A 26,522-nucleotide genomic window follows, 5' to 3' on the forward strand; every position below is an offset into this window, starting at 1 on the left:
CCATTTCACTTATATGATTCATTTGTATATGGACAACGTTGATACATGTACTATGACTACCATCCAGTCCAATTTGTGCATATGAGATAAAGACTGCAACAACTTTAATTGGTTGACATCTTCCTTGAAAATTAAGCTTTACTCTTCTTTTTGAGCTCCTCGTGAAATGAAAAAGTTTACCACGAAAGCAGAAAGTCGAAGCAAATGTGTTTGTGGTTTTACCATGAAATCATGTGAATGCCCCACAAGCTGTATATACTATGCATGCTCATCTCAGCTTGTATTGGACGACATCTCATCAAATTGCTAAAAGGGATAACTTTTTCATTAATGAATGACAACCAACTTTCTAATGGGTAATATTGATGCTTTAAACACTACTCCCTCCGTTCCTATATAACTGATACTTTAAGGTTGTGACACAAATATTAAGAAGTAGCAATTAATATTCTTGTTTTACTAAAATTACTATCTAACTTCCTATTATACCCTTTATCTCTCTTATCAATTCTAACTTTTCAATTTTCCTACCAACAATAAATGAAGGGCACAATTGATAAAGTAGCATTAATGCTCTCTTGAAATTGTAAAAGTATCAGTTAAATAGGAACAAAAAAAAGAACCAAATTAGTACCAGTTATTTAGGAACGGAGGGAGTACTACTCATTATAAGAAGTTGAGTTTTTCTTTTTATTTTTTTCTCACTATTTAAGCCTGTAAACTTTCAAAGAACAAAATGTGTATATGTGATCTAAAGTTTAAGATATATCAAAATAATAATTAACGTACAAAAGATGATAAAATCCTTATTAAAGTTGTTTTAGATTGATTGTAAAACTATACAAACTATCATCATGCCAGTAATATTAATATTCTCAACCATGGATATTTACAATTGGTATTTTTCTTTAATTTTTATTTAATTTAGACCATATGTACTCTTCATATCAAGTAATACCGTTTCAATTGGATAGGACGCCATGGGTGACAAAAAATTTCTTGTGAGTTTTTATGTAGCTACGTACATACGTAGGGTTTGAATTGAGACCTCTAGTTTTGTTTGGTTGTGGATTGATCAACTCAACTATTGATTCATGCACTTGTGAATCTGTGATTAGTGTTGTCTAAATGATAATAAAACTGTACAATATATATAGCTAAAATAAACAAGAAGGAAAAACCAAAATGATTTAATAAAAAAAGATAAGAATAGAAAATAATATGACACATTAAATGTTCTAAAAGGTATAAATATGTAAAAATTAATCTGGCATCAAGTTGGTTTGAGTTGAATAAAATAAATCTGAGAATCAAACTGATTATAATTAATTTAATTTGAGTTTAACATAAAGAAAACTAATTAATTGGGTATCGATCCGAACCGATGAACTCTTCTAGTCGACACCTTGCCTTCCACTATTATCAGCCAAAGAAACTAAGAAATCATGCGTATCTTGCAGGTTGGCTGCACAATTCCATCACCTTTTTCTTGCAGCCACAAGGTCCACAACCACCAAGCTTGCAAGTTCACTTGGTAGTAAAACATAGAAGAAAAAAAAGCACACATGACATTAGATATACATGCATGCAATCACACCAAATTTCGAAAAAGCTTCACGAGTCACCGGATTCTCATTAAATCTTTCTCGAAAAATCTAGTGGATTCACGATGATTGAAACTGACATTTGTGTTTCTTAGATCCACACATGTTCACAATGTCAGATTCTCAGAATCAAATGGAACCATTATAAATAGCACTAGCTAGTTCCTTCCTTCTTATCAAGTTCAACAATTGAAGAAGCACTCTTAATTAGTCTTCCTATATTGTTTTTTTTTCTTCTTCTCAAAGTCCATTTACACAAGAATCAAGTTCCAATTTTACTCTTGATTATGGCACCCCATGGTGAATCTTATCCTTTGCCTTTGCCTAGTTCTTTCTCAAAACCCAACAACAACATGGTGTCAAAGCCACCAAGGGTGTCATCAAATCACATTCAAAGAACAATCTCAGACCTCACATTTGAGCTATCAAAAGAAGGGATTGATCATTTGACACTTCCACCAGTGGCTGAGGTTGAGGAAATTGCAAAGTGTGAGTGTTGTGGGATGTCAGAGGAGTGCACCCCTGAATACATTGAAAAGGTAAGAAGCAAATTCTTGGGGAAATGGGTGTGTGGGTTGTGTTCTGAGGCAGTGAAGGAGGAGTTGGTGAAGAATGGAGGGAAAAAGGAAGAGGCTTTGAGTGCACACATGAGTGCATGTGTCAGGTTCAACAAGTATGGGAGGAGTTTCCCTGTTCTGTTCCAAGCAGAGGCCATGAAAGAGATGCTGAAAAAGAGCAAAATGGAAGGGAGAAGGGCCAAGTCTTTCAATCCTAGGGAGAATGATAAAAAGAAAGGTGGGATTGCAAGAAGTTCAAGTTGCATTCCAGCTATTACAAGAGAGATCAATGATCTCACAAAATCAGGGTTGTAACTTCCAGTCCGCAACAACATCATGACCGCAATTGTGGGCAGTTTCAACTCGCATTTGTCTGCAATTCCGTGAACGCAACCAATTCCGTGAACGCAACCGTAATTCAAAACACTCAAAAAAATAGCTAATTATTAATCTTAAGTTTTTATCATCATAACTAGTTCAAGCTTTTTATTCTCAATTCCTATGTGAAGGGGGAACATGGTTTTTTTTTATCATTATTTACCTGTTCCCCCTTTTTTTGTTGCTTTTTTCTACTGACTAGTAACCACTCCAGGTTTCTAAATGTTTCTGAGACCCTCTTTGGGGGAGAAACCCAAAGGTGCCTTGTGAGTCAGGTTTTTTCAGGTCTCTCTCCCCATCATAGTCCTGTCTGTTTGCCTTTCTTTCTCTGGAGGGTTATTAATTATTTGTCTGTAGTAACTGGCTTGTTCTTTGTTTTGTTCAATGATATGTAATGTAACAGATATTACCTTAGTGAGCTAGTTTTGTCTCTACTCACTACTCAGTATTACTTACTAAAGAGAAATTATGAGGCTTATTAAAGTAGTATGAGTATGTTTTAAAAAAGAAAAACACATCATATGGTTCAAAATTTTGAAGATTGATACACACACCAGTGGGGATCAAGTTACTCTTGATTAAAACTATTGATCGATTCCTTATAAACCTTAAGAACATAATAACATAATTCTTTAGAATTCTTAATGTATTGCCTTCAAAATTCAAACTTTTTTTCTTCCAATTTTCTAGATACTACCAATCCTATAATTTACGCCTCATTTAAAAAAAAAACCCATACTTCATTCTTCTATCTATTTACTCTAGCTTCTCAACAAAATTTGGAGACTGTATTTTATAATTTGAGTTGTTAATCTCTAATAAAACAAGAATAAGATAGGTATTGTGCAGAGCTGTTGCAAGCAACTTAAAATTGCATCGAGCGAACATGATTTGAGAGGGCATGGACATGTAAATTTCTGCCCTATTTTTATTTCTAGCTCATGTGAGGAGATGATTAAGGATTAATTTTTTTTTAAGGCAGGATTTATATGTAGAATTTGGTTACGTTTAACTCTACTCTGAAAATTGATTAAGAGATCAAATTAAGTTGCTCTATCAATTACAAGGACTATTTTGATGGTATTTCTTATAAGAGTGAGACTTTTTAACACAATCATCACACCCAAGGCTGAACATCTAGATGATGGAATTAACTCTTATATAATTAGTCTTCAATAAACACATCTAGAATAAGTTCTGATACCATCTTCAAATTTGGATTCTTTGTAAATTTATGCCGTCATGCAATTTGATCTATTTAATTAAGATTGGTTAGGTCAAATTTTAAACGATAAAATATATGAACTAGCTAATTAAAAAAAAAACCGTTCAAATCCTTTGAATGCCTCAACACAGGGTAGCCCACCCTGGGAAACTGGAATTCTACTATTTAGGTTAATTGTTGCTCTCCTAAAATACTACTAGCTTGGATACCATGATCCTGCAATATCTGGTTAGCTTGAGGTTGGTTTTCAACCTTATAACCCAAACAGTAATACACTCTTTACTTACTTTACTTCCTCTTCTCTCCTTTCCTAAAGCAGAGGCTCCCTCAATAATGCTCTGATTAAAATAATAATAAAATAAAGGCATAATAAAGCAACACAACTCACAAAAATAAAGCAACACATTACCTCCACAATTTTCTCCTTCTCTACTTTTTTTCTTCATCTTCCACTATATATACAACCCCATCACACCCTCCCTCTTGTCATTCAATCCATTTCCTCTTCTCTGTCAACTCAAATTCTCTCCCCTCCCTCTCTCTCATTATCAAATCACTCAAACAAAAACATCTTTCTTTTTTCTAAACGAAAACAGAAGAAAAACAAGAAGTAGAAATGGAAATGGAAAGTAATGCACCAGCAGTAGCTAAAAGAGTATGGAGTATGGTACGTGTGGTTTACTTCATGTTGAGAAAAGGCATCTTAAAAGGCAAGCTCATGATGGATCTCAAAAATATCATGCTCAGACGCCGCGGCAAGCTCGCCGGCAAAGCCATTGCCAACCTCATGTTCCACCACAGCCACCACGGCGGCACCACTACCTCCCGCCCTCAATTCTCTGCCTCCAGGGAGTATGAGTTCAGCTGCAGCAACACCCCCAACTACAGCTCCTTCTCCACAGGGAAGCGCAACCGCCACAGCAACCACCACAACAACCACTTCTTCACAAGCGCTCACGCGCCGCCCATGCAGGACGACGAGGCAGTGACAGCGAACGCCGTGAAGGCGGTGCTGGAGATGCTGAATAACGAAACAGAGGTGTTTTATTCCCCTGCTCTTCCCGGGAAGGTGAGGCAGTTGAGGGTGACGGACTCGCCGTTTCCGCTGCGAGAGGCGGAGGATGAAAAGGACAACCAGGTGGACAAGGCGGCGGAAGAGTTCATAAAGAGGTTTTATAAGGATTTGAGGAAGCAAGATTGAATTGATTTGAATATTTTTGGATTGAATAGAACCAAAATGAACACTGAGTAAGGATGTGTTGACTGTTGACTCTCATGGGTTATACATTTATAGTAAACACATCAGAATTAAAATTAATAGTTTGTCTTGATTGCTGATTTTTTGGTAAATTCTTGATTGCTGATTAAAAAGATATTACGATTTGATTTTGGATATTATTTAAAATAAATAAATAAGGAATAATTGAGATTTAACAAATACTCCATGAATTATGGAAAGCATTCAAATGTGAAATTTCATTAATTTCTTTTCTTGAATCATCAATAAATATTTATATATATTACGCGCGGAGCTTCTTGCTATTCTCCGTGGTTTGTCTTTGTGTTGGGACCGTGATTTCAGGTGTGTGGAGTTGTTTACTGATTCTTTGATAGCCTTGGGTTTGATCATGGAGAGACATCCTGTGATCCATCAGTATGCATCGATCATTGGGCAAATCAAGGGCCTTCTTGCGAGACAGTGGCAGATTCAGTGTCATCACATTCTTCGCGAAGGTAACGCGGTAGCTGATTTTATGGCAAAGCATGTGATAAATGTCAATTTTACCTAATTTCAATGAGAAATATAGACACTTATCCTTGTAAATTCATGAGAAACCTTGACCAAATCTAATTTCTTTTGTTTAGAACTTGTTGTTAGATGTACTTTAGGATAGAATGTGCTTAAACTTGATTATGATCTTGATTTGTGTTTAAGGAATGAAGATTCAATGAAGAAGACAAATTTTGGCAAGAAAATAGGAATTTGAAGATGCCCAGGGCGCCCAGCGGTATGCAGAGGCCGCTCAGCGCCCAAGGCGGTGGCAATTACCTTCCTCTGAAGTAACTGGCCGCTCAGCGGCCAAAAAGGGGCGCTCAGCGGCCAGGCCTGTGACAGCACATTATAAAAGACCCTTTTCTGATCAAAACAGGAGGTAACTTGGTTTTTTGGAGAGAGAATTCGATAGAGAACATAAAGGGAAGGAACTTAGAGCTTGGGTAAGCTTCCATCGAGCTGGAGCTACGCCGAAGTCGGCACGGATCATCACTTCCATCCTATTTCTCTTGTAAGCTTGTCTAGCTTCCATGTCTATGGATAGCTAAGCTTTTCTTTGTTAGGATTTGGTGTAGTACCTTGACTCTATGTATCTAATTTAGTTCTTATGCATATGAATCTATCTATCTCTTGATTTCAATGGTATAATCTTGTTCTTAAAGCTTGTTTTAACTTGATCAATTAGAACTTGATTAGAGATTTGATGTGTGAGTGAAAACTACATATTTGAATTGGATTTAGGTTATATCATCTAATAATCCTAATTGCTAGACATAGAGTTAGGTTTGTTAGTCTTTAAACACCCGAATCAATCACGCTTCGCTTTGTTAGTTATGCGAGACATCGGTAATTAGGAGAGCGAACCGTTAATCTTCTCATGTAAGGAATTAATGAGTTAGATAAGAACTGGTGTGATGGAATCAAGAATAGAATGATTCATATGTGTTGAATTAACGGATTCATAACAGTTAAGGTGCGAAACCCAATCCTAACAAGTTTTCTCAATCTGTTTAAACCCGTTGTTATTATTGCTTTCCTTTATATTTACGACGTATTTCGAAACAATCAATCAAAAACTTTGTTAAATTCATTGCTTAAGTGGTTTTACTATAGAACGGCGTTGTATTTCCAATTCCCTGAGGACGATAAAAACTCTTTGCTATACTACGATTGAATCTTGAAGGATTCGAAAGTGGTTAAGTAAAAATCTTTCAACAAAATGGCGCCGCTGCCGGGGAGAGCTGTGGATGTTGCTGCAATCATCTCCAATGCCTTAGCTGAGTGTATTCACAATGGGAACTCTCTAATTTTTCCTTGCCTTATCACTTCATTATGCAGGGAACGTAGAGCTTATATCCCCGATGATGACACAATTGAGACAAAGCTTAGGAGTCCCATCACTGGTCCATATATCACCACTCATTGCTCACCTAAGCCTTTGACTGAGGTGTTGAAGAAACTTAGAGACCAAAACCGTATACCAAAGGAGTCAGCATTAGAACCAGAGTCACCACCAGCACTATCAGATAGAGAAATGCTATTGCAGATGCAGGCTCAGCTGGATCGCCAAAATCAGCAGCAGAAGGCGTGCTATACAGCCATTACTGGGTTTTATCAGAGTTTTCATAGCATTTATGGCTCACGCCCTGACTATGTGGGCCTGCCATATTCAGAGTATCTCCAGAACAATAAATGGCCTGAGGACATGCCAACTACTAAAGTTGGGGAGAGCAATAGCAGACAAGGAGCTCAGAAGGAACCTGAGGATGATGATGGAGATGACTATGATGCAGAGGACATGGATGAGGATGATGATGCAGAGGATTGAGGACTCTCCACTATTCAGTGACTTTTTAGTTTTCTGCATTTTATTTCAGTTTTAGTATTTTAAATACTTTAGTATGTTGGTACTTTAATTTTGTGCTTTGGTTTTAGCTCTTTACTTGATGTTGGTACTATGCTTATGTTTATTTTGGGATGGGAGCTTTGTTTTGCTCAAATTTTTGATTACTTTGGAATTGGTTGGTTTGAGAGCAAGCATGAACTATGAAATGCCAACTGAGTGCATGATTTTGTGTTTTTAAATTCATGATCATTGTGTTTTGCACTCACTTGATACCATGACATGATATTAGTGCATCATTCACATGAGGTCTTAGGCTCAATTTGTTTGAAAATGCTTGAAATCAAGGATACATACCTAAGTCGGGTGAGGGAGTGTGACCAAACACTAGAGAGAATGTGAGAATCATCATTGTTTTACATAGTTGAACTTGCTTGAGTCTCTAATTTTGTGGAATTGCATGGAAATGAAAGAAAATGATCAAGACATTTTGTTCTTTAGTGTAAATAACTACTTAGCCATATAGCCTACCTTTACTTAGGAAATCACTTTGTTACCCCACTTAAGCCAAAAATTTTGAAAATTTCCTTGTTTTGTATATGACCCCAAGGTCTAAAAAGAAAAACAATGTCTCTCCCTCACTTTCTTAGTTAAGAGAGCATGAATGATGAGAAAATGGGATTGTATAAATGTGTAAGTTAGGGGGAATGGAAACCATTGAACATTTATTTTGATTTTGTGTAGTGATCAATGTCAAACTTCTCAATCTTTGTTCTAAAAAAAAATTGATGAAAAAGAAATGAAGAAAGAAATGTTGTATATATCAAAAAAAAAAAAGAAGAAAAAGAAAAAGAAAAAGAAAGATAGAGAAGTGTAAGGGAATGAAAGGGTTGAGGTGTAGTATAAATGATAAAGGAATGGTGACAAAAGAGAGACTCTTGGGTAAGGAGAGAGTGAAAGGTTTATAGTTGTGATAGATGTCATTTTATGCTCTCTTAGCTTGAAAGTCTTTGAGTATCCAGAAAAACCAATATTCTTTTGAAACCAGGCCTCATTACAACCCTTAGAAAGACCTATGTGATTCTTGATTAACCATGCAGTTTGATGATGACTGAGACGGGTAGCAAGTTAGATTTGTGTGATTCATTGATAGATGTGAGTGAAACACTTACCCTTGCTCTCTTGAGTGGTGCATTTAATGTAAGATTTTGAGTGAATCCTTGATTGAAAAGTAGGAAATTCAAAGTGTGCTTAGAATCTCATGTTGATATGCTCTTTTATCATGATTTTGGTTAATTGTTGTGGGCTTCACATGATCTTCCTTGAGGAAATGTCTTACAAAAGAAATTCATGCATTTTGAAGAGCTTTTGAAAATGGTTATTCAGAACTCATGCTTGTTTAAGAACATGTGTATATATGTGTTTTGAAAGCTAATACCTTTTGTTTGAGGACAAACAAAGTTCCAAGTCAGGGGGAGTTGATAAGTGTCAATTTTACCTAATTTCAATGAGAAATATAAACACTTATCCTTGTAAATTCATGAGAAACCTTGACCAAATCTAATTTCTTTTGTTTAGAACTTGTTGTTAGATGTACTTTAGGATAGAATGTGCTTAAACTTGATTATGATCTTGATTTGTGTTTAAGGAATGAAGATTCAATGAAGAAGACAAATTTTAGCAAGAAAATAGGAATTTGAAGATGCCCAGGGCGCCCAGCGGTATGCAGAGGCCGCTCAGCGCCCAAGGCGGTGGCAATTACCTTCCTCTGAAGTAACTGGCCGCTCAGCGGCCAAAAAGGGGCGCTCAGCGGCCAGGCCTGTGACAACACATTATAAAAGACCCTTTTCTGATCAAAACAGGAGGTAACTTGGTTTTTTGGAAAAATTCGATAGAGAACATAAAGGGAAGGAACTTAGAGCTTGGGTAAGCTTCCATCGAGCTGGAGCTACGCCGAAGTCGGCACGGATCATCACTTCCATCCTATTTCTCTTGTAAGCTTGTCTAGCTTCCATGTCTATGGATAGCTAAGCTTTTCTTTGTTAGGATTTGGTGTAGTACCTTGACTCTATGTATCTAATTTAGTTCTTATACATATGAATCTATCTATCTCTTGATTTCAATGGTATAATCTTATTCTTAAAGCTTGTTTTAACTTGATCAATTAGAACTTGATTAGAGATTTGATGTGTGAGTGAAAACTACATATTTGAATTGGATTTAGGTTATATCATCTAATAATCCTAATTGCTAGACATAGAGTTAGGTTTGTTAGTCTTTAAACACCCGAATCAATCACGCTTCGCTTTGTTAGTTATGCGAGACATCGGTAATTAGGAGAGCGAACCGTTAATCTTCTCATGTAAGGAATTAATGAGTTAGATAAGAACTGGTGTGATGGAATCAAGAATAGAATGATTCATATGTGTTGAATTAACGGATTCATAACAGTTAAGGTGCGAAACCCAATCCTAACAAGTTTTCTCAATCTGTTTAAACCCGTTGTTATTATTGCTTTCCTTTATATTTACGACGTATTTCGAAACAATCAATCAAAAACTTTGTTAAATTCATTGCTTAAGTGGTTTTACTATAGAACGGCGTTGTATTTCCAATTCCCTGAGGACGATAAAAACCCTTTGCTATACTACGATTGAATCTTGAAGGATTCGAAAGTAGTTAAGTAAAAATCTTTCAACAGCATGACGCTTCAGCTTTGCCTGCGTGGCTGGTTTGGGATACACCAATTTAGGGGACTGAACATTTGTTGAGAGAGGACCGCATGGGCACTTTGTTCATGAGGGTTTAACTCTCTCCTTTTTCTTTTCTTTTTGTAAGCTCTTTTTATCAAAAAAAAAACTACCATAATTTGTAACAAAAAAACTACCATAATTTTTTTTGACAGTAAAAAAAAAAACTACCATAATTGATTTTAATAAATGTAGGGTGACACATGGAAAGATCTAGTAAAAACCATATTTTAATAAATATAATAGATAACATATTCCTTTTTACATTAAATGATTTTGGGAAGTATTTAAAATTAATATGTTTCTCATAAGATTTTGAAAATAAATAATGGATTTAAATTTTTATTAAAATATTCACATGTAAAATTTCATTTCAAATTTAATAAAAAATTGAAAGATTTTTACTAATGTGAGCCTATTAAGGAAATTAAAAGAAATATCGTATGCCTATTTATTGAAACATTAGTCATGGTATTAATATTTTTGTAAGATTAGGGTATCCACCATCAATAACAATAATTAATCATGGTCTTAATACTAACATCAAATATAAAGACATGATTTGTGTAATAGAAATAGTTTAACACTTAGGGTCAATTGATCTTGTCCCTAAACAAAAACACAACGCGGTATGTATTGACAATAATTTATGTATAAGAAAAATAAAGGTATACATATTTTTTTAAAGCTGAATTTTTATTTGATGAAATAGTTGAAAGTACAAACATTACTCAACAAAGTGAGCATAATCCTCTCCAATAATACATAGGTGAACCTTCAAACCCAATAGCTTTAGTGCACCTAGCATAAGGATTCAAACAAACATCAATAAGGATTCAAACCCGAATCAAGTACCAAAACGACTAAGGAAACTATAAAATAAATGGAAATACATTAGTTTATCAATTATGTAATTTCTATAAATTCCCACAATTAAAAGAAATTACATAACTAACGAACATTGAAAAATCGATGAAAAATCTCTAGCTCATGATCCCATCTACAATATTCACACAAGCTAATGTCATCATCATCATCGTCGTCGTCATCTAGTAATACCCATCTACCCATCTTCACTCTCCACCCTTTGCATGTGTTCTTAGAGTTACATAGATGGTTTTGATTGCGTCCCAATGTTCCATTGTTTTTCCACATAAAGTCCAATAATTGTTTTACTCTGTTTCTAGAGCTTACAACACACTTGGACCTCCTCAGATAACGCATATACTCAAGACCTTGTTTTCTCAATTTATTGTCTTCAGAGCATAATGAAATCATACCATACACATATTTTGTTTCATTATGACCCTTTTGAGCAGCTATTTTCAAGATCTCAAGACCACCTTCAATATTTCCATTTGGATAATCAAAATATTTTCGCAGCCCTTCTCTATACAAACTCTCTATGTTTCCAGATTCCCGACAACGGTTCAAGAACAATGTTGTTTTGTCATTAGGAAGCCACTGTACTAACGGAAACTTGTCTAAACAAACTCTTTGCAAAACGTATCTATCTTCAGCAGCATCATGAAAATCTTTGCAACACATTTTGATTGTGTGGAGGTCGATGAAAGAGTGTGAGGCCACAGTTGCAACTACCTCCACTAACGAGTCTCTTGAAAGTATTTTTATGGTAGCGTTGGAGTAGGTACATGTACAAGGGCGTTGTCTCTTGCTCCTTTTCCTCTTCATTAATTTTGAATAAGTTCTCTGCGGTGGCTGCTCAACAACACACGCTCTACAAGCAGATGTAGTACGTGGAACGCGTTGTGCGGAGCCACATGCAAAACTACAACCTCTGGTTCTAACCATATCTATAAGAAATAATTTAAAATAGTTTAAATCATTCATGTTGAAGCTAAGAATTCAAATAATATATGAAATCACATTATCTAAATTAAAATCACATAAGATAAAGCTTCGCCGTGGCGAGAGCTTCGTCTACACGACACATGGAGAAAAAAATATAAATGAAAAATGACAAAACAGAAGAAAGAAGAGAGCTCACCTGATTAAAGGAATAAACTTGAAATGAAGTGGAATGTAAGAATGGTGAAGAGAAGGAATGTGAGGGGTGATGAGGAAGAGGAGGAGGAATATGGTTAAGAAGAGGAAGGAGATGAATGGTGAGGGTTTTAATGAAAGATTTATGGGTATTTTTGTCATTTTCAAAAATAGGGGCATGGTGAGCATGTGAGAGGATAACGTTGTTAGCTTTGACCAAAATTTTAATTAGTACATTCTCAATAAAGTTATAATATTTAAGACATGTCTATAATCTATTTCAAATTATTTTTGAATTTCAACAGAAATAAATACTTTATATATATATATATATTGGGAATTTTAATTACTAAATAATTTTGAAAGGATGCAATAAATTATTAAATTTACTATGAATATAAATGTCTTTAAATGCATAAATTTTAATTAATATTAATATTAATTAATACTATCATTAATATTTTCTTAAATACTTTTTTTTGTTACCTAAACATGGTAAGAATTATATTAAATAATTATTAAAAACATGCTACAAGAAGTGAATTTATAGTTAAGTTATATATTTTTATAGAAATATTTTAACTCTCAGTTATTTTAAAATAATAGTCACTAATTAGAATTATTATTATGCAATATAAATGACTTATATTATTTTCTATAATTAATATTTACTAATGTATATAGTACTATTATTTGATTATTTCATAATAATTTTTCTACATATTTGTTTTAGTAATTAATAACATTGAAATAATTATTATTAATTTAATAATGAATTTATTTTAATAATATTAACCTTTAAATGTTTTTAAAGCTAAATAGTATAATTATTTAATATTATTAATTGTAATGATTAAAGTAATTTCTATTAATATATAATATTAATTTCACACTTTCTTGTCAAGTTATTTAATTTAAATAAATAACGTAAAAATACAATTTTAATATTTCATAATTAATATTAGTGGAATGAATTGATAAGAATTTAAGTAATGATTAAATATCTAATTAATGGTTCTTTTCCTCTTGTAACAACAAAACAAAATCTAATTAATGATTCTTCAAGTTCATTTTATCATATAATATATATAATTAATAATACAAAAAAATCATTCATGAAAATTTAATATTACATTATTGAGAAACTGTTTAAAAATCATTAATATTCATTAACGCATACATGATGAAAGTTTAAAAAGAAGTGTGGTACACCACATAAAAGGCACGGCACTTTATCGAGGAACTGTTTTATCTGGGGTCATTGAGCCTAGTTGGGTCACTGATTGTAGGGTTGGATCACGCTTCAGTGCCTTGGTGGTTATGTGTTAAATTATTAGTGGCAGAGTTGAGGTTTGAAATGAATGAGGTTAAGAATCTCATCTCTCATTTTCACACACTCATATGCCTTGGTCTGGAATAAAAATCAAGATGTGACATACTGAAATTTGTCCCCACATGCATGTCAATTATTAAACGAACGCATACATACTGATTGAACATATCTTGCGTCATCTATCCTCTTTTTATACTTTGGCTTATCTAATAAGAAAAAAAATCTATCCTCTTTTTCGGCCAACACATTATAGAGCTTAATCACTTTTCACTTAAATCAAATTGAAACTTGTATACAAATAGTTCAAATAATGATGTGCTAATAAACATCTTTACATTTATCTTTCTCTTATAAAAAATCATCAATACTTATTGTGTTATAACAATTGCATAGTCATTCAAAGAATAATAAAATTCATGTTTAAGTTCAGAAAAATCAAACGGCAAGACAAATATTTAAATTTAAAATTAAAATTCAAACAACAATAATTACTATAAAAAATAATAAAGATTATTCTTAAATATATTAAAATGGTAATGGTGGAGTAATGAATTTAAACTGAAACTAAAAGTTAGTATTTAAAAAAAATCTATTTATATTATGATTGAGTTTTTGAAAACAATTTAATATTTTTATATTAAAAAATTATTGTGATCGAGTTTGATTACTATATTATGCAAAACCCGGCTCTGCCCGTGTTTCTTTCCTAACTATGAACGTAAGGATCAGGAAGAAAGAGCAAGAGATGATGCTCGACGTAATCCCCTCTCTTCCTCAAAATACTCAATTTTTTTTAAAGCAAAATATATATGATATAAATAACTCAACTTTATTTGATACATTTTTTTACAAAGTAAAATTTGAACCGATCTGTACATAAATAAATAATTAAATTAAATTAAAATACTTTTGATATATTTTATTTTTAAATACTTGGTTAACATTCTCAATAACGTTATGATATTTAAGACTTGTCTATTTCAAATGATTTTTAAATTTCTATAGAAATAAATATTATACATACATATGTTGGGAAATTTCATTTTTTATAATGATGAATTAATTCAAACCCAATTTAGTCAATGTTTAATATAGTAAAATAATTCATTAGCACTATCTTCAATATTTCCATCACACATGATAATTTATTTGTAAGAAAGTATATGATAATTGCTATAAATATACATGAATACATAATAAAATTAAAATAGTTTAAATTTTTGTCTTGAATAAATATTTATTTAATTTAAATTAGTGTTAAAGGATTACCCAAAATAATAGTAATATGTAACTTTTCTTAAAATTCATTAAAAAATCCTATAATTGCCTCACATTAGTCACATAGTATAGATTCATACATCTTAATTAATTACTTCATTTCAAAAAAAGAAGTTATGTTAATTACTTATTATTATTACCATTATTATTATTATTGTTTAAGACTTTTCTATTTCAATGTTTTTAGGATTTTTATAAATTCAATTTAATAACTACTAATAAGATAATTTCATTAAATTTTATTTTTTTCGAAAACAAAAGAATATATTAATAAAGATAAACAGTTATCCTCATGAAAGAGGAGACACCAACAAACCCTCCTCTAAAATAACAGAGGGAAGAAGCACTACTAAAAATTCGGGATTTTAGCGGCGGCTTGTGCAACCGACACAAATTTTCTATCGAAGAACCCCAATGCTCTCTTCCCATCGTTTGCACGACCTCACCACGTTCCCATCCTCTCCTCTGGCGTGACCCTCCCTTCCGTCGACCTCGCTCACCTCTTGGTCTCTCACCGCGTGGAAGCTTCTCCACGCTGCTTCCTCCCTCAACGTTATCCCTCCCTTCCTCCTCCTCGCCCTTCTCTCTTTCTCCTTCACTGCTCATTCGTTCCACAAGGCCTCCTGAAGGTTGATGCGGTGATGGCCAAACCCTCAACACCTCCATAGAACTCCTAACATCGTGGTTCATTCTGGTTCATCGACTCTGTAAGCCATGGTGATCCACTCAATTGTCTTTTGGTCTTCTCTATTCTCTTCAGTTGATATCTAATAAACATTACTCATCTCCTTTCCTCTTCATTATTTGTTTTCATGTTACAGATTTTAGGTTTTGACTTGAAGGTGTGTCTCTTGCGGCTCTGGATCGTAGGTGGGTGTCTCTTGAAGGTGATGGGTTAGTTATTATAGCTATTTGTTTCTTGTAATTCATCATTCTGATTTCTGATATGAATAATAGTCCATGATTATTTCCATGCACCCTCAACATTTGATTGTTGTGTCATGAAGGTTGGGGTATAAGTTGAAGATTAGTTCAGAGGCTTGCCATTCTGTATAGCTAGAGCTTGTTTCTCTGGGTATATATGAAATTCTATATACAATGCCATGCCATATTGTGTTTTTGATTGGGATATTAGTTTAAGTTATGTTATTTAGGCTTCCAATTTTAAAATCAGTGCTTTCATTTGGGGCTATTTATTATTATGTGGAATTTGGAGATTTTATCCTACATTAAATTCTATCCTATTCCAGCTAAGAATAGGCTATTTGTTAGGGTGTTTGACTGTGTTGGTTCTACATTTAAATAATTGAGACACCTTTTGCATAATAACAGATATATAGCTTGTTTCCTTGAAAGAATATTTGAATTGTATTATGTTTAAATGGGTCTATCTTTTGGCTTTTTCATGATGATGATAGAATATTATGTAGCAGGGTTTCCTGGTGAAGGTTAGGGTTTCCTATTTATCTAAATTCTAATTCTAATTATCTCTGTTTGGATTCTAGTTCAATTAAGTGTTTGCTTGTGAAAAGTTAATCAATTTATATCGTAATTTGTGAGTATAATAGTTATAGATTCATCAGCTAGCTTAGGCTTCATAGTCCATATGAAATTCTATATGCAGTTTTTTTTTGGGTTTGATGAAATAAGTTGTTGCAGTTGCAGGTCAAAAAGCAAAGAGAGGAAACCATTATCCAACAAGCAAAGAAACAAGCTGCAACACTTGATGCACATAACATCACTTCTGGCCAGCTTCTCAATGTATGTTATTCTTAAATTATCACATCTCTGGACTTCTTGTGTTTCTTTTCTATATGTATACATCAACGATGAACATTTTGAATCTGTTTCCCAAGAGAATGCAATGTTGATGAAGGTCCTAGCGACAAAAATTAATCTTTTTATGTAAATTTGGTCTATTGTTTTGTATTCTATTTGCTTTCAATGTGATTATGGTGGTAATAGTTTTTGTTTTTTGGGTTTTGCCTCAACTTGTATGGACAGTGTTGTAATAGAATCATGTTAGGCAGAGCTACAAAAGTCTCAAACCAATTTTCTGAGACTGCGGAAGGAAAATTCAGAACTTGCACTGACAAACATTCAAATAATGGCGATAATGACCTAATGTCTTTTTTCTTTTATGCTGTATTGACTATTGAGCTTAATTCCAATTGATTTTCACACCACATATTCTTGAGCATTTGGTCAATTTGCAACTGGAGTCACTGATGCTGCTGCTTTTATATTGGGAACAAGGAAGATCTTACTCACGGCAAGTACATACATGTTGTCATTTAGCTATTTTTGAAAACATGTATTGTGTTATAAACTGTAATGAAGCTTGTTTTATTCCAGCAAATATTTACTTCTATGAGTGAATATTGAAAGTTCTAGGCAATAACTTTGTTGCTTTTATAAGGTAAACCTATAGATAATGAGATAAATTTGGAAAAGGGATAATTTATATAGCCATGAACCATAAGCTGTTCTTCTGTAATACATGAATCAAACATTTATTTGATGAATTTTGCTTCTAGATTTTTGCACTTATATCAATCACCAATGAATTGCTTGAATGAAATTTGGTTAGTTTAGGTTATAGATACAGATTGTTCAAGATATAGAAAGTGACCCCTTTTTGTTTTGACTTGTATAAAGTGCTTTTAGTTTATATAATTAGCATATCATACACATTTAGTTCACTGGTAAAATTGATTTTAATTTGATTTTATCATATAGTGTGGCAACCTTGAATTCTTGATATGCATCCATTTTCTAGTTCTTTAAATATGCTTCTTAACCTGCTTTTCTTCATTTGCAGGAGGTAGACTTGGAACTTGGAGGAATGCCTGAGTTACTTGGATGAAACCTTTGCTTAAAAGCTGAGTGTCATCAGCTGCATGAGTAGAAGAGAAACAAAATATGCGGAGGGAAAGCTAGAACATTTGTCAGGTTTGTTTTACAAATTTATCTTCCTTTATGGAAATCTTATCTTTTCTAATGTTTTAATTGCGTTTCCATTCTCCCAATGGTTGATTATTAAACTTAATATGCTCAGACCAACCAATGACTTATTATCATCCTTTTTATGCATTTCAAATGGTTGAATATACCAGGGAGCTAAATTATTGTGTTTTTTATGTAATTCAATCATGGTAGACTCTTAGCCAATATTGGTATGACCTTAGGATATTTTGTGGGAAGTTTTTATCTTTTATATTGTGCATGATAATTTTGATTGTTGATTGATTTTAAATGATTCTTGTGTGACAAGTAGATTGGAATTTGGTAGTCTTATACGTGGTTACTAACGATTGATTTTAAGGTATCATTTCTGAAAAATGCACTATTAGCAGTGGTTGAAACAACAACTGAGTTTTTAAAATTTTCCAATTTTCACATTAGCGGCGGTTGTAACCGCCGCCAAATGTAGAAAACAAAAGAAAAAGTAATTGCATTTGGGGCGGTTGTAACCGCCGCTAAATGGTTAGTCTAGCCGCCGCTAAATAGCTTAAACCGCCGCTAAATTTTTTGCAGTCGCAGTCTCTTCGGCCGCTTCCATCACGACTGCTACATCCGCCCCTACAGCGCCCGCCGCAAGAGCAACACGCGAGATGTGGTTTCATTAAGTTTTATAATAATAGATGAAAATGTTCTTTTACAAAAGATCCAAACCTATAAACTTATCTATTAAAAATATTAAATTTATTTGATGTAAATATTTAAAAGCATTCCTAAGCACGTTATAAAGTTTTTTGCACTAATAACCTGTAATGAAATTAATTTAATATATATATATATATATATATATATATATTTCTGAATTTATAACAAATACCTCTTGCATTGCATAACAATATCTTGATTTTTTTAATATTTACTCATTATTTTTAAGGCTATTTATTTTGGTGCATTTTTAGTTTCCCTAAAAACACAATTTAATATATATATAAAATCAGAGGTCTTTTCTTCTTGTAACAAAAAAAACATAATAAGAGGTAGTTTAATAACTACAACATATAAAAATAGATAAATTTTTGAATCTAATTATTTAATATATTTTATTAATATTTATATGATGGATGTGAGAAGTTTGCATAGACACATACCGAAGTTAGGATTTTTCCCCGCGCAATACACGTGCAATGCACATAACTGCATTAACGAGGACTTGAAGTTGAGATGTCTGTTTAAGTTAGATTAACCTCATTCTATTGCCTCCAATGAGCAACATGTGATGCAGGTCTAGTACATACTAAAGGGGATCCGTGGTAAGAAAACCCTAGACGGATTTCCCCCCAAGTGGGGACACATTCTGAGCAAAATGAGGGGGTGACTTTGGCCTCCCCCATTGTGATTCCTCCTTGCAAAGTGCATCTCATTATGCACGGGTTTCACGATTTTGGCTATGTTTTTGGAAACTTGAGCAATAATATCGTTGATGCCCAGGCCAATTTATTGCCGAATAAAGGATGTAGTAGTAGTAACCATACTCGGGTATATCCCATCGTCAGTCATGTCTATGGCATCATCATAAGGAGGGATTGTAATCACGATTGTCGTGGACGCAACATGACCTGTAGATTCCATAGTTGGTTCAAATGTATTATCGATGTAGTGGTAGAAGTAGTGCCCATGGGTGGGTTCGGCTGCTAATTGCTCTACGATTGTTTGTAGGATCCATTTTGCGTCTAGACCTCAATTGCATGCGTCAATTTACATCATGAGAAGGTGTGGTGTAAACTTAGCAATAGAGAGACAAGTCCCACGGGGTGTGCCAAATTTTTGGTTTACAAATAATTAGGGGACTGGGTAATTGTGTGGGTCGGTTGAGAAAACTGATGTAGTGATCTAATCAGGCGATTACTCAAGGAAGTGACTCTATTCCTGAATGCAGATTCATAAGACACTCTAAAAATCTCTTAGTAATCGGCTGATCACTATTGAGAAGTTGTGTATGTAACAAGCCTAGTAAACTAAGGTAAGAATGAAAATGATTAAATAAAAGCTTAAATGGCTGAAAGTAAACGACTGAAAGCTGAATAAATAATGTGCTAAAATAACAAAAGGCTGACATACTACAAAGAAACTTAAATACTGGAAAGTAAGGGCATGAAAGTAAAATGATAAAGATAATGCGGGAAATTTGAAGTTTGATTGATTGACGAGTTGTATTTTGTACAAATGACCATTCCTCTATTTATAGAGGCAATTTCGGTTAACCTACGACAGTTAGCAAGCACTTGCCACTGCTCACGTTTCCCGGTGTTTACATGCATGTACAAGTCGTGGGGTGTTGGTAGTTTGCTTATCCTGATCAGTTGGTACTCTAAGTCAACCTTCCTTGTATCAACTAGTTCTTAAGCAATAACACCTCTTTTGAAATTGAAGGGGTGAACCGCTTAGTGTTTTCAACACGTGGGGACCTTCTAGAAGCTAAAAACAATCTTATAACGTGCACTTGGAGTCTCTTCACCTTTCCTCAAATATTTTCCACATTCATACCCTTGGACATTCCTTTCTGACCTCCCATCAGCTAATCTCTCGCCTTCGGCTAACATTCCTAACGACTAATTTGTCATGCGGGCAGACGAGACGTTTTGGCTGCTCTAATAGTCGTCACAATTTTTTGGGTGCCAACAACATGTTAAAGCGGTGTCAATAGAAGGTCACACAAGCAATATCTGTTAAATGTTAGACAACACACTAACGGGTGGACCCAATATTCACAAATTGGGAAATCAGGGGCATAATTCACTTTTTAAACATAAGGGAGCTAGATCACACATTTGCGAGACACCAGAGACTAAAAGTACAATTAAGCCTGTATTTTGAAATTGAAAGTAATGTTTGTTGATATTATTATGAGGCTGAAGGGGTAGTTTTGGAAAAATAAAAAAAAGCTAAAAAGGGACTTAATTGAGCTATAGCAAGTCTCTAGACCAAAACCGCTGCATAACAAGGAACAAGATGCGGCAGAGGTAAGTGGAAAGACAACATAAATTATTCAATATACTAATTAACCTGTAAACTTTCAGTTTTTCATATTTAAAAATAAAAAATGTTGTTTTTAAATTTGTAATTATTAATTACAACTTGAGAAAAAAATAAAAAATAATAATGATAATAATAAGTAAAAGTGAAATTGACTCACATTATTGAAATACTAATTAGTTATTTTTTTGTAACTATATTAATTAGTTAATAATAAAATTTTATGTTATTCATTATATAAATTACGAATTGTAAAAACTTTCATTTTCTCATATCTAAAATTAAAGGTTAGTACTATTTAAATTATAATTTTTAATCACAAATTTAGGAAATTTGTAAATAATAATAATAATATTATATTAATGAAGGTCAAGTCAATTTTACATAATTTTTTTATTTTACATAAAAAATCATGTAAAATTGACTTGACCTTCATTAATAACAATATTAATTGTAAATGTTTTCAATTTCTCATGTATTAAAATTAAGATAAATATTATTTTTACTATTAATCACAAATTTAGGAATGATTTAAAGTAATACATTAAACTAATTACTATTTTTATATATAATAATTGTATTAAGTATTAAATTTAGAATATCGATTTTGTTTTAATTTAACTATATCAAATCGATTTATATATGTCTTCCTCTTTGTAACAAAAAAATAATATATATAATAGTATTATATATATATATATAAGTGAAATTCACTTTTGTTTTAGAGGAATTGAAATTTACTTGATATTTTCAATGATAAAAGGATTAATTAGTTATTTATTTTTATTTTTATTATTATGCATATATTAATATATTAATTGTTGACATAAAGTTGAGAAAATAATTAAATAATTATTGATAACTTTTTCATGATATTAATTATATTAACTACTAATTATCAACTTTTCATTTTTTTTTATAATAATTTACTAAGTATTAAATAAAAATAGTTAGAATGTTAGTTATCAATCATAAACTGAGTTAATAAAAAAAAATCATAAACTGAGGAAAATTTTGGCTTAACTGTCTTTTTGGTCCAAAATCTAACACGATTGTGCAAAACTGATCCTCGATTTTTAAAACGAACAGTTTTGGTCATAGGTCTTTTTGATGTGAGTGATTTTCATCTTTTCTTCAATCTGCCGTTAAGGAGTTAACCGAACTTGCTGATGTGGGCTCATTAAAATGAGCGGTTTTGGTCATAATTTGCTTGCCACTTTACTAGAGAGAAATTATGAGGCTTATTAAGATATTATGAGATATATTTTAAAAAAGAAAAACACATCAAATGGTTCAAAAATTTGAAGATTGATAAACATGCAAGTGGGGATCAAGTTACTCTTGATTAAAACCATATTGATAATAAACTTAGGAACATCATAACATAATTCTTTAGAACTCTGAATGTATTGCTTTCAAAATTCAAACTTTTGTTCTTCCATTTTTCTAGATACCACCAATCCTATATATAATTTATGCATGATTTAAAAAAACCTGAAGGCAATGAAGGCCATCCTGAAGATGAAGTCAAGGTCGACCCATTGTTTAATAAATAAGTATACAAGTTTTGATGTTTTTAAAAGCGAAAATTCTGTTGAGATTTAATTGAAATGAATATTCACGAGATCAAAGAAAAGTGGTAATAAAGAATAGTTGTTACTACTAAAGAATAGTTGTTAATTAACTCAGTAAACTTTAGGTAGCAAAGTGAGCAAAGGAAGAAGAGGAGCACTATTAAAGGCAAATTAAAGCAGCATGCTTAATAAAAAGGGAGAAAAATTAGGTATTGACGGACCAAGCCAAATATCTTGCATACAAGGGGCGAATCCGCTCCCTTCGAAACCCTGATCCCTTGGTGTAGGCAAGTTCACTTTTTTTACAATTTTTTTTCTTTTGCATTAGAAAGAAGAAATAAAGAAGGCACAACTGGACAAAGGCATTAAGGTTGGGAGGAATCTCTTCAACCCAACTGAGTTGAAAAAAAAGAAAAGAAGATTTTTTTTTTTGCAAGGCAAAAAAGAAAGAATAAATAGTAGCATTAGGGAGATTAAGTGAGCTAGCCACAACAGAGCGGTGAACAAAGGAAATCAAAAAAGGATCAACCGATGAGATTAAGTCTCCACAATCTTTTAAAATAGAAACTAAATAAGAACTATATTGCATAGATCTGTGCCACGCCTCAAATAACTAAAAACAATTCGTTTCAAGGACACAAACCGAAAGCCTGTGTCCGAAGCCATGGAGAGCGCTCACCAAAAGCTCGAGGCCTCCGCAAGCTCTTGAGGTGAAGATAGGACAGGTAGTTACAAGACACTTTTTGTTGTGGGAGGTCAGAGAGGAACCTCGACTAAGTCACTATTGCACCCCGGCCCTAATTAGTCACATGAGACAACAATCAACAACACAACGAATACCCCACTCCAAATCAAAATCCTCTTGGAAAATTAAAGAGACTCCTTAGATAGATCATAGATGTGGCCACTTATCCTTTGGAGTCTAGATTTTCCTTCCATTACCAACCCTCCACCGTGCACCCTCTTCAAACATCCACTTGGTAGAGAAATACTTGATCATGCAAAACTTGGTTTACTACTCTTATTCGCCTCCCTAGCTAATAGATTAATGTGGGAAGTAAATTGATTTGAACACATTTCTCAAGAGTGAATTAAGATTCTTCAGAATTCTCCACCAAATTTTTCCTCCAAAGAGATATTGAAGCCTTTGAAACTCTGGAACCCAACTCTAGAAAAACCTACTAATCATCCTCTCAATTTCAACACATAAACCATCTTGTAAAATAAAGCATCACATGGATGATGGAATAGGATCGTCGAGAGCCCGAGATACTGGCCAGGCCATAATTAACTTTCCACTACCTCTACACCCATAAGTTGTTTCAGCTCATCAAAACAGGGAGAATGTGGGGCTTTCCTGACACAAGCCCCGACCAAGATCAAATGGTACCTTGGGTTGCCATTCAACATAACTTGAAACTTGAAAGTGTGTTGTCGACACACAGTCCATGATCAAGGAAACCTAGGCACCTGGGAAACCCATTTGCACTCGGACACTTTCCTAAAATCGGTCCTTCAACCCGTTCATATGCCTTAGATTTATCCAACTTTAAAGTCGGCATGCCATTGCGGTCAGAAATATTTTCTAGGTAAACGCTACCATACCACAATTGTATCATACCTGAGTGATGTGGACCAATATGAGTTGTTTTGACTGTAAACTTTGACTTCTTTATTTTTCTTTTTGAAAAATAACGAAAAACACAAAAAAAGATTTGTATTAATTATGTTATGGTCCTAATATTTTTGTAGTTTCATTAAGTGGTAACCCAATTTCATGAAACTTCTTTTTTGTGCGATTTAGAGTTTTCACATTCAGGAAAAGAGATTAAGCTTCATCTTAACCCAAAAATTCATCTTCATCTTCATCTTCTTCATTAGCATCTCCCTCACCAAAATCAAAATCCCACTTTATCTTCCATAATCCAGATTTGGAAAAAAGATCCACAAGCCCTCCCTACCATATCGAATCCCCATTCCCTCAAGAGGACCGATTCAGCTTCAAGGATCTCCTACTCACCACCTGCTTCTCCTTTATCCCCTCATTAGCGACGATTCTTCTTCTTCTGCAAATCCCCCACCACTAAACACCACGCTCAATTTTCTCCATTTATAACCCTCTTGCTGTAGTATCTTCAATTCCATTTAGATCTATTAAAAAGTTAATGACTTAGAGATTTTAAAATGACTTTCCTTTATTGTTTGGTAAAAGAAATCTTAACAAAAGGTTCAACAAAGAAAACCAGAAGGAAGAAGTCCTTTAACTAAAACATAAAACAACCGAGACAATAACACAAACACCTTGTGTGCAGAATCATCATCCAATTCACAGTCATAATCACAGCCAAACCACAATCACAACCGCTGAAACTCACTCACAAGTGCAGCGTGTGCAACAAAGCCTTCCCACCTTACCAAGCACTCGACGGCCACAAAGCCAGCCACTGCAAATCCTCATCGGAAACTCATCCCGCCACCGCCGTCAACGACAACGTCTCGACCTCCACTGTCACGGTCATCAGCAACAGCGGGAAGATGCACAAGTGTTCAATCTGTCACAAGAGCTTCCCTACTGGCCAGACCCTTGACGGTCGCAAGCGGTGCCACTACGAAATGACAAGAGCAGCAACAATAACCACAGCAGCGTCAACGCCGCCAATACCGACATCGCTGTGACTACTACTGAGGGCGGCGACGCCTCCTCCTCCGCTCATAGCCTTTGCAGATTTGACCTGAACCTCCTGCGCCACTGACGGAATTCAGTGTTTTGGGGAAGGAAGAGGAGGAGATTTATTCTCAATTAATACATTAAGTGAGGACTACTTTGTAAATGATAAAATTAATAATAACAGAAAAACAAAAAGAAAAAGTGCTTAATTAATTACACTATGGATTTATTTAATTGGTACACATCATCTTATGAATCATACCCCAACTAAGTATTGTGGTATCATACCAAGCACCTTTCTTTTCTTATAGCATGTGGTGAGCAAGCCAGCTCGAGTCAGCCAGACTAGGTCCCTTTGAGAGCCTTTGCATCCAAACACACACTTATGTACTTTGGTGATATTTTAAAAAGTCATTTACCACGGCATGAACTCATATCAATATTCAATTATATAGGTGAAACATTATGGCAGAAAGGGGAAAAAATCTGCGCTATTAATGATTTACATAGTTGATGGTAGTAGGTTCTATTCAATCCAAAATTCAAATCAATTCAATCTTGCTTCCTCAAATCCTTATAAAACCTCTTTATGAACTCTTCCGCCGCCTTGTCCACCTGGTTGTCCTTTTCATCCTCCGCCTCTCGCAGCGGAAACGGCGAGTCTGTCACCCTCAACTGCCTCACCTTCCCGGGAAGAGCAGGGGAATAGAACACCTCTGTATCACTGTTCAGCATCTCCAGCACCGCCTTCACGGCGTTTGCAGTCACCGCCTCGTCATCCTGCCTGGGCGGCACGTGAGCGCTGGTGAAGAAGTGGTTGTTGTGATGGTTGCTGTGGCGGTTGCGCTTCCCGGTGGAGAAGAAGTTGTAGTTGGGGGTGTTGCTGCAGCTGAACTCATACTCCCTGGAGGCAGAGAATTGAGGGTGTGAGGTGGTGGTGGCGCCGCCGTGGTTGTGGTGGAACATGAGGTTGGCAATGGCTTTGCCGGCGAGCTTGCCGCGGCGTCTGAGCATGATATTTTTGAGATCCATCATGAGCTTGCCTTTTAAGATGCCTTTTCTCAACATGAAGTAAACCACACGTACCATACTCCACACTCTTTTAGCTACTGCTGGTGCATTACTTTCCATTTCCATTTCTACTTCTTGTTTTTCTTTAGTTTTCTTTTAGAAATAAGAAAGATGTTTTTGTTTGAATGATTTGAGAGAGAGAGAGAGATATTTTGAATTGAGAGAGAAGAGGAAATGGTTTGAATGGCAAGAGGGATGGTGTGATGGGGGTGTATATATAGTGGTAGCAGGAGATGGGTGAAAAGAAGAGAAGAAGAAAATTGTGGAGGTAATGAGTTGCTTTGTTTTACTATTATTTTAATGAGAGCATTATTGGGGGAGGCTCTACTTTAGGAATGGAGAGGAGAGGAAGTAAAGTAAGTAAAGAGTGTGGTTGCCTGTAAAAAAAAAGTAAAGAGTGTGGTTAGGTTGAAACCAACCTCAAGCTAGCCGCACATTGAAGGGCCAATTCCATACTTTAGATGTTCAA

At 34.1% G+C, this 26,522-nt stretch overlaps 4 protein-coding genes and 1 long non-coding RNA gene across 8 annotated transcripts; 3 read left to right on the top strand and 2 right to left on the bottom strand.

Annotated features, from left to right (window-relative positions):
* Positions 1-1,797: 1,797 nt before the first annotated feature.
* Positions 1,798-2,945, top strand: LOC130748503 (uncharacterized). Its single transcript, XM_057601735.1, has one exon. It carries the CDS (start codon positions 1,892-1,894, stop codon positions 2,474-2,476), a length of 585 nt encoding a protein of 194 aa, XP_057457718.1. The 5' UTR covers positions 1,798-1,891; the 3' UTR covers positions 2,477-2,945.
* A 1,295-nt stretch (positions 2,946-4,240) lies between these two features.
* LOC130748502 (uncharacterized) lies at positions 4,241-8,702 on the top strand. 3 transcript variants are annotated; one of them, XR_009022714.1, is made up of 2 exons: positions 4,241-5,498; positions 5,701-6,199. XR_009022714.1 is itself a non-coding variant. In XM_057601733.1 (2 exons), the coding sequence occupies exon 2, from the start codon at positions 6,758-6,760 to the stop codon at positions 7,364-7,366; it is 609 nt and encodes a 202-aa protein (XP_057457716.1). In that variant the 5' UTR covers positions 4,962-5,498; positions 5,701-6,757; the 3' UTR covers positions 7,367-8,702. The 3 variants fall into 3 exon arrangements, 2 of the variants coding, with proteins under 2 accessions (XP_057457716.1, XP_057457717.1); XM_057601733.1 differs by having other exon boundaries at positions 4,962-5,498; positions 5,701-8,702; XM_057601734.1 differs by having other exon boundaries at positions 4,962-5,498; positions 5,709-8,702.
* A 2,380-nt stretch (positions 8,703-11,082) lies between these two features.
* On the bottom strand, positions 11,083-11,679 carry LOC130742383 (uncharacterized). The gene has a single exon (XM_057594487.1). It carries the CDS (start codon positions 11,677-11,679, stop codon positions 11,083-11,085), a length of 597 nt encoding a protein of 198 aa, XP_057450470.1.
* Positions 11,680-15,067: 3,388 nt separating this feature from the next.
* LOC130749009 (uncharacterized) lies at positions 15,068-17,039 on the top strand. Of its 2 annotated transcripts, none has more exons than XR_009022820.1 (3): positions 15,068-15,463; positions 15,568-15,640; positions 16,406-17,039. It is a non-coding gene; the product is annotated as an uncharacterized LOC130749009 (long non-coding RNA). The 2 variants fall into 2 exon arrangements; XR_009022821.1 differs by having other exon boundaries at positions 15,568-15,633; positions 16,412-17,039.
* An 8,357-nt stretch (positions 17,040-25,396) lies between these two features.
* LOC130749486 (uncharacterized) lies at positions 25,397-26,252 on the bottom strand. Its single transcript, XM_057602855.1, has one exon. The coding sequence runs from the start codon at positions 26,117-26,119 to the stop codon at positions 25,535-25,537; it is 585 nt and encodes a 194-aa protein (XP_057458838.1). The 5' UTR covers positions 26,120-26,252; the 3' UTR covers positions 25,397-25,534.
* Positions 26,253-26,522: the final 270 nt, after the last annotated feature.

This window comes from Lotus japonicus, chromosome 3, assembly GCF_012489685.1.
Source record: "Lotus japonicus ecotype B-129 chromosome 3, LjGifu_v1.2".
Lineage (NCBI taxonomy): Eukaryota > Viridiplantae > Streptophyta > Magnoliopsida > Fabales > Fabaceae > Lotus > Lotus japonicus.

Excerpts from the sequence above, each read along its gene's own strand:
- LOC130748503 (XM_057601735.1), top strand. The coding sequence starts at position 1,892 with ATGGCACCCCATGGTGAATCTTATCCTTTGCCTTTGCCTAGTTCTTTC.
- LOC130748502 (XM_057601733.1), top strand. The coding sequence starts at position 6,758 with ATGGCGCCGCTGCCGGGGAGAGCTGTGGATGTTGCTGCAATCATCTCC.
- LOC130742383 (XM_057594487.1), bottom strand. The coding sequence starts at position 11,679 with ATGTGTTGCAAAGATTTTCATGATGCTGCTGAAGATAGATACGTTTTG.
- LOC130749486 (XM_057602855.1), bottom strand. The coding sequence starts at position 26,119 with ATGGAAATGGAAAGTAATGCACCAGCAGTAGCTAAAAGAGTGTGGAGT.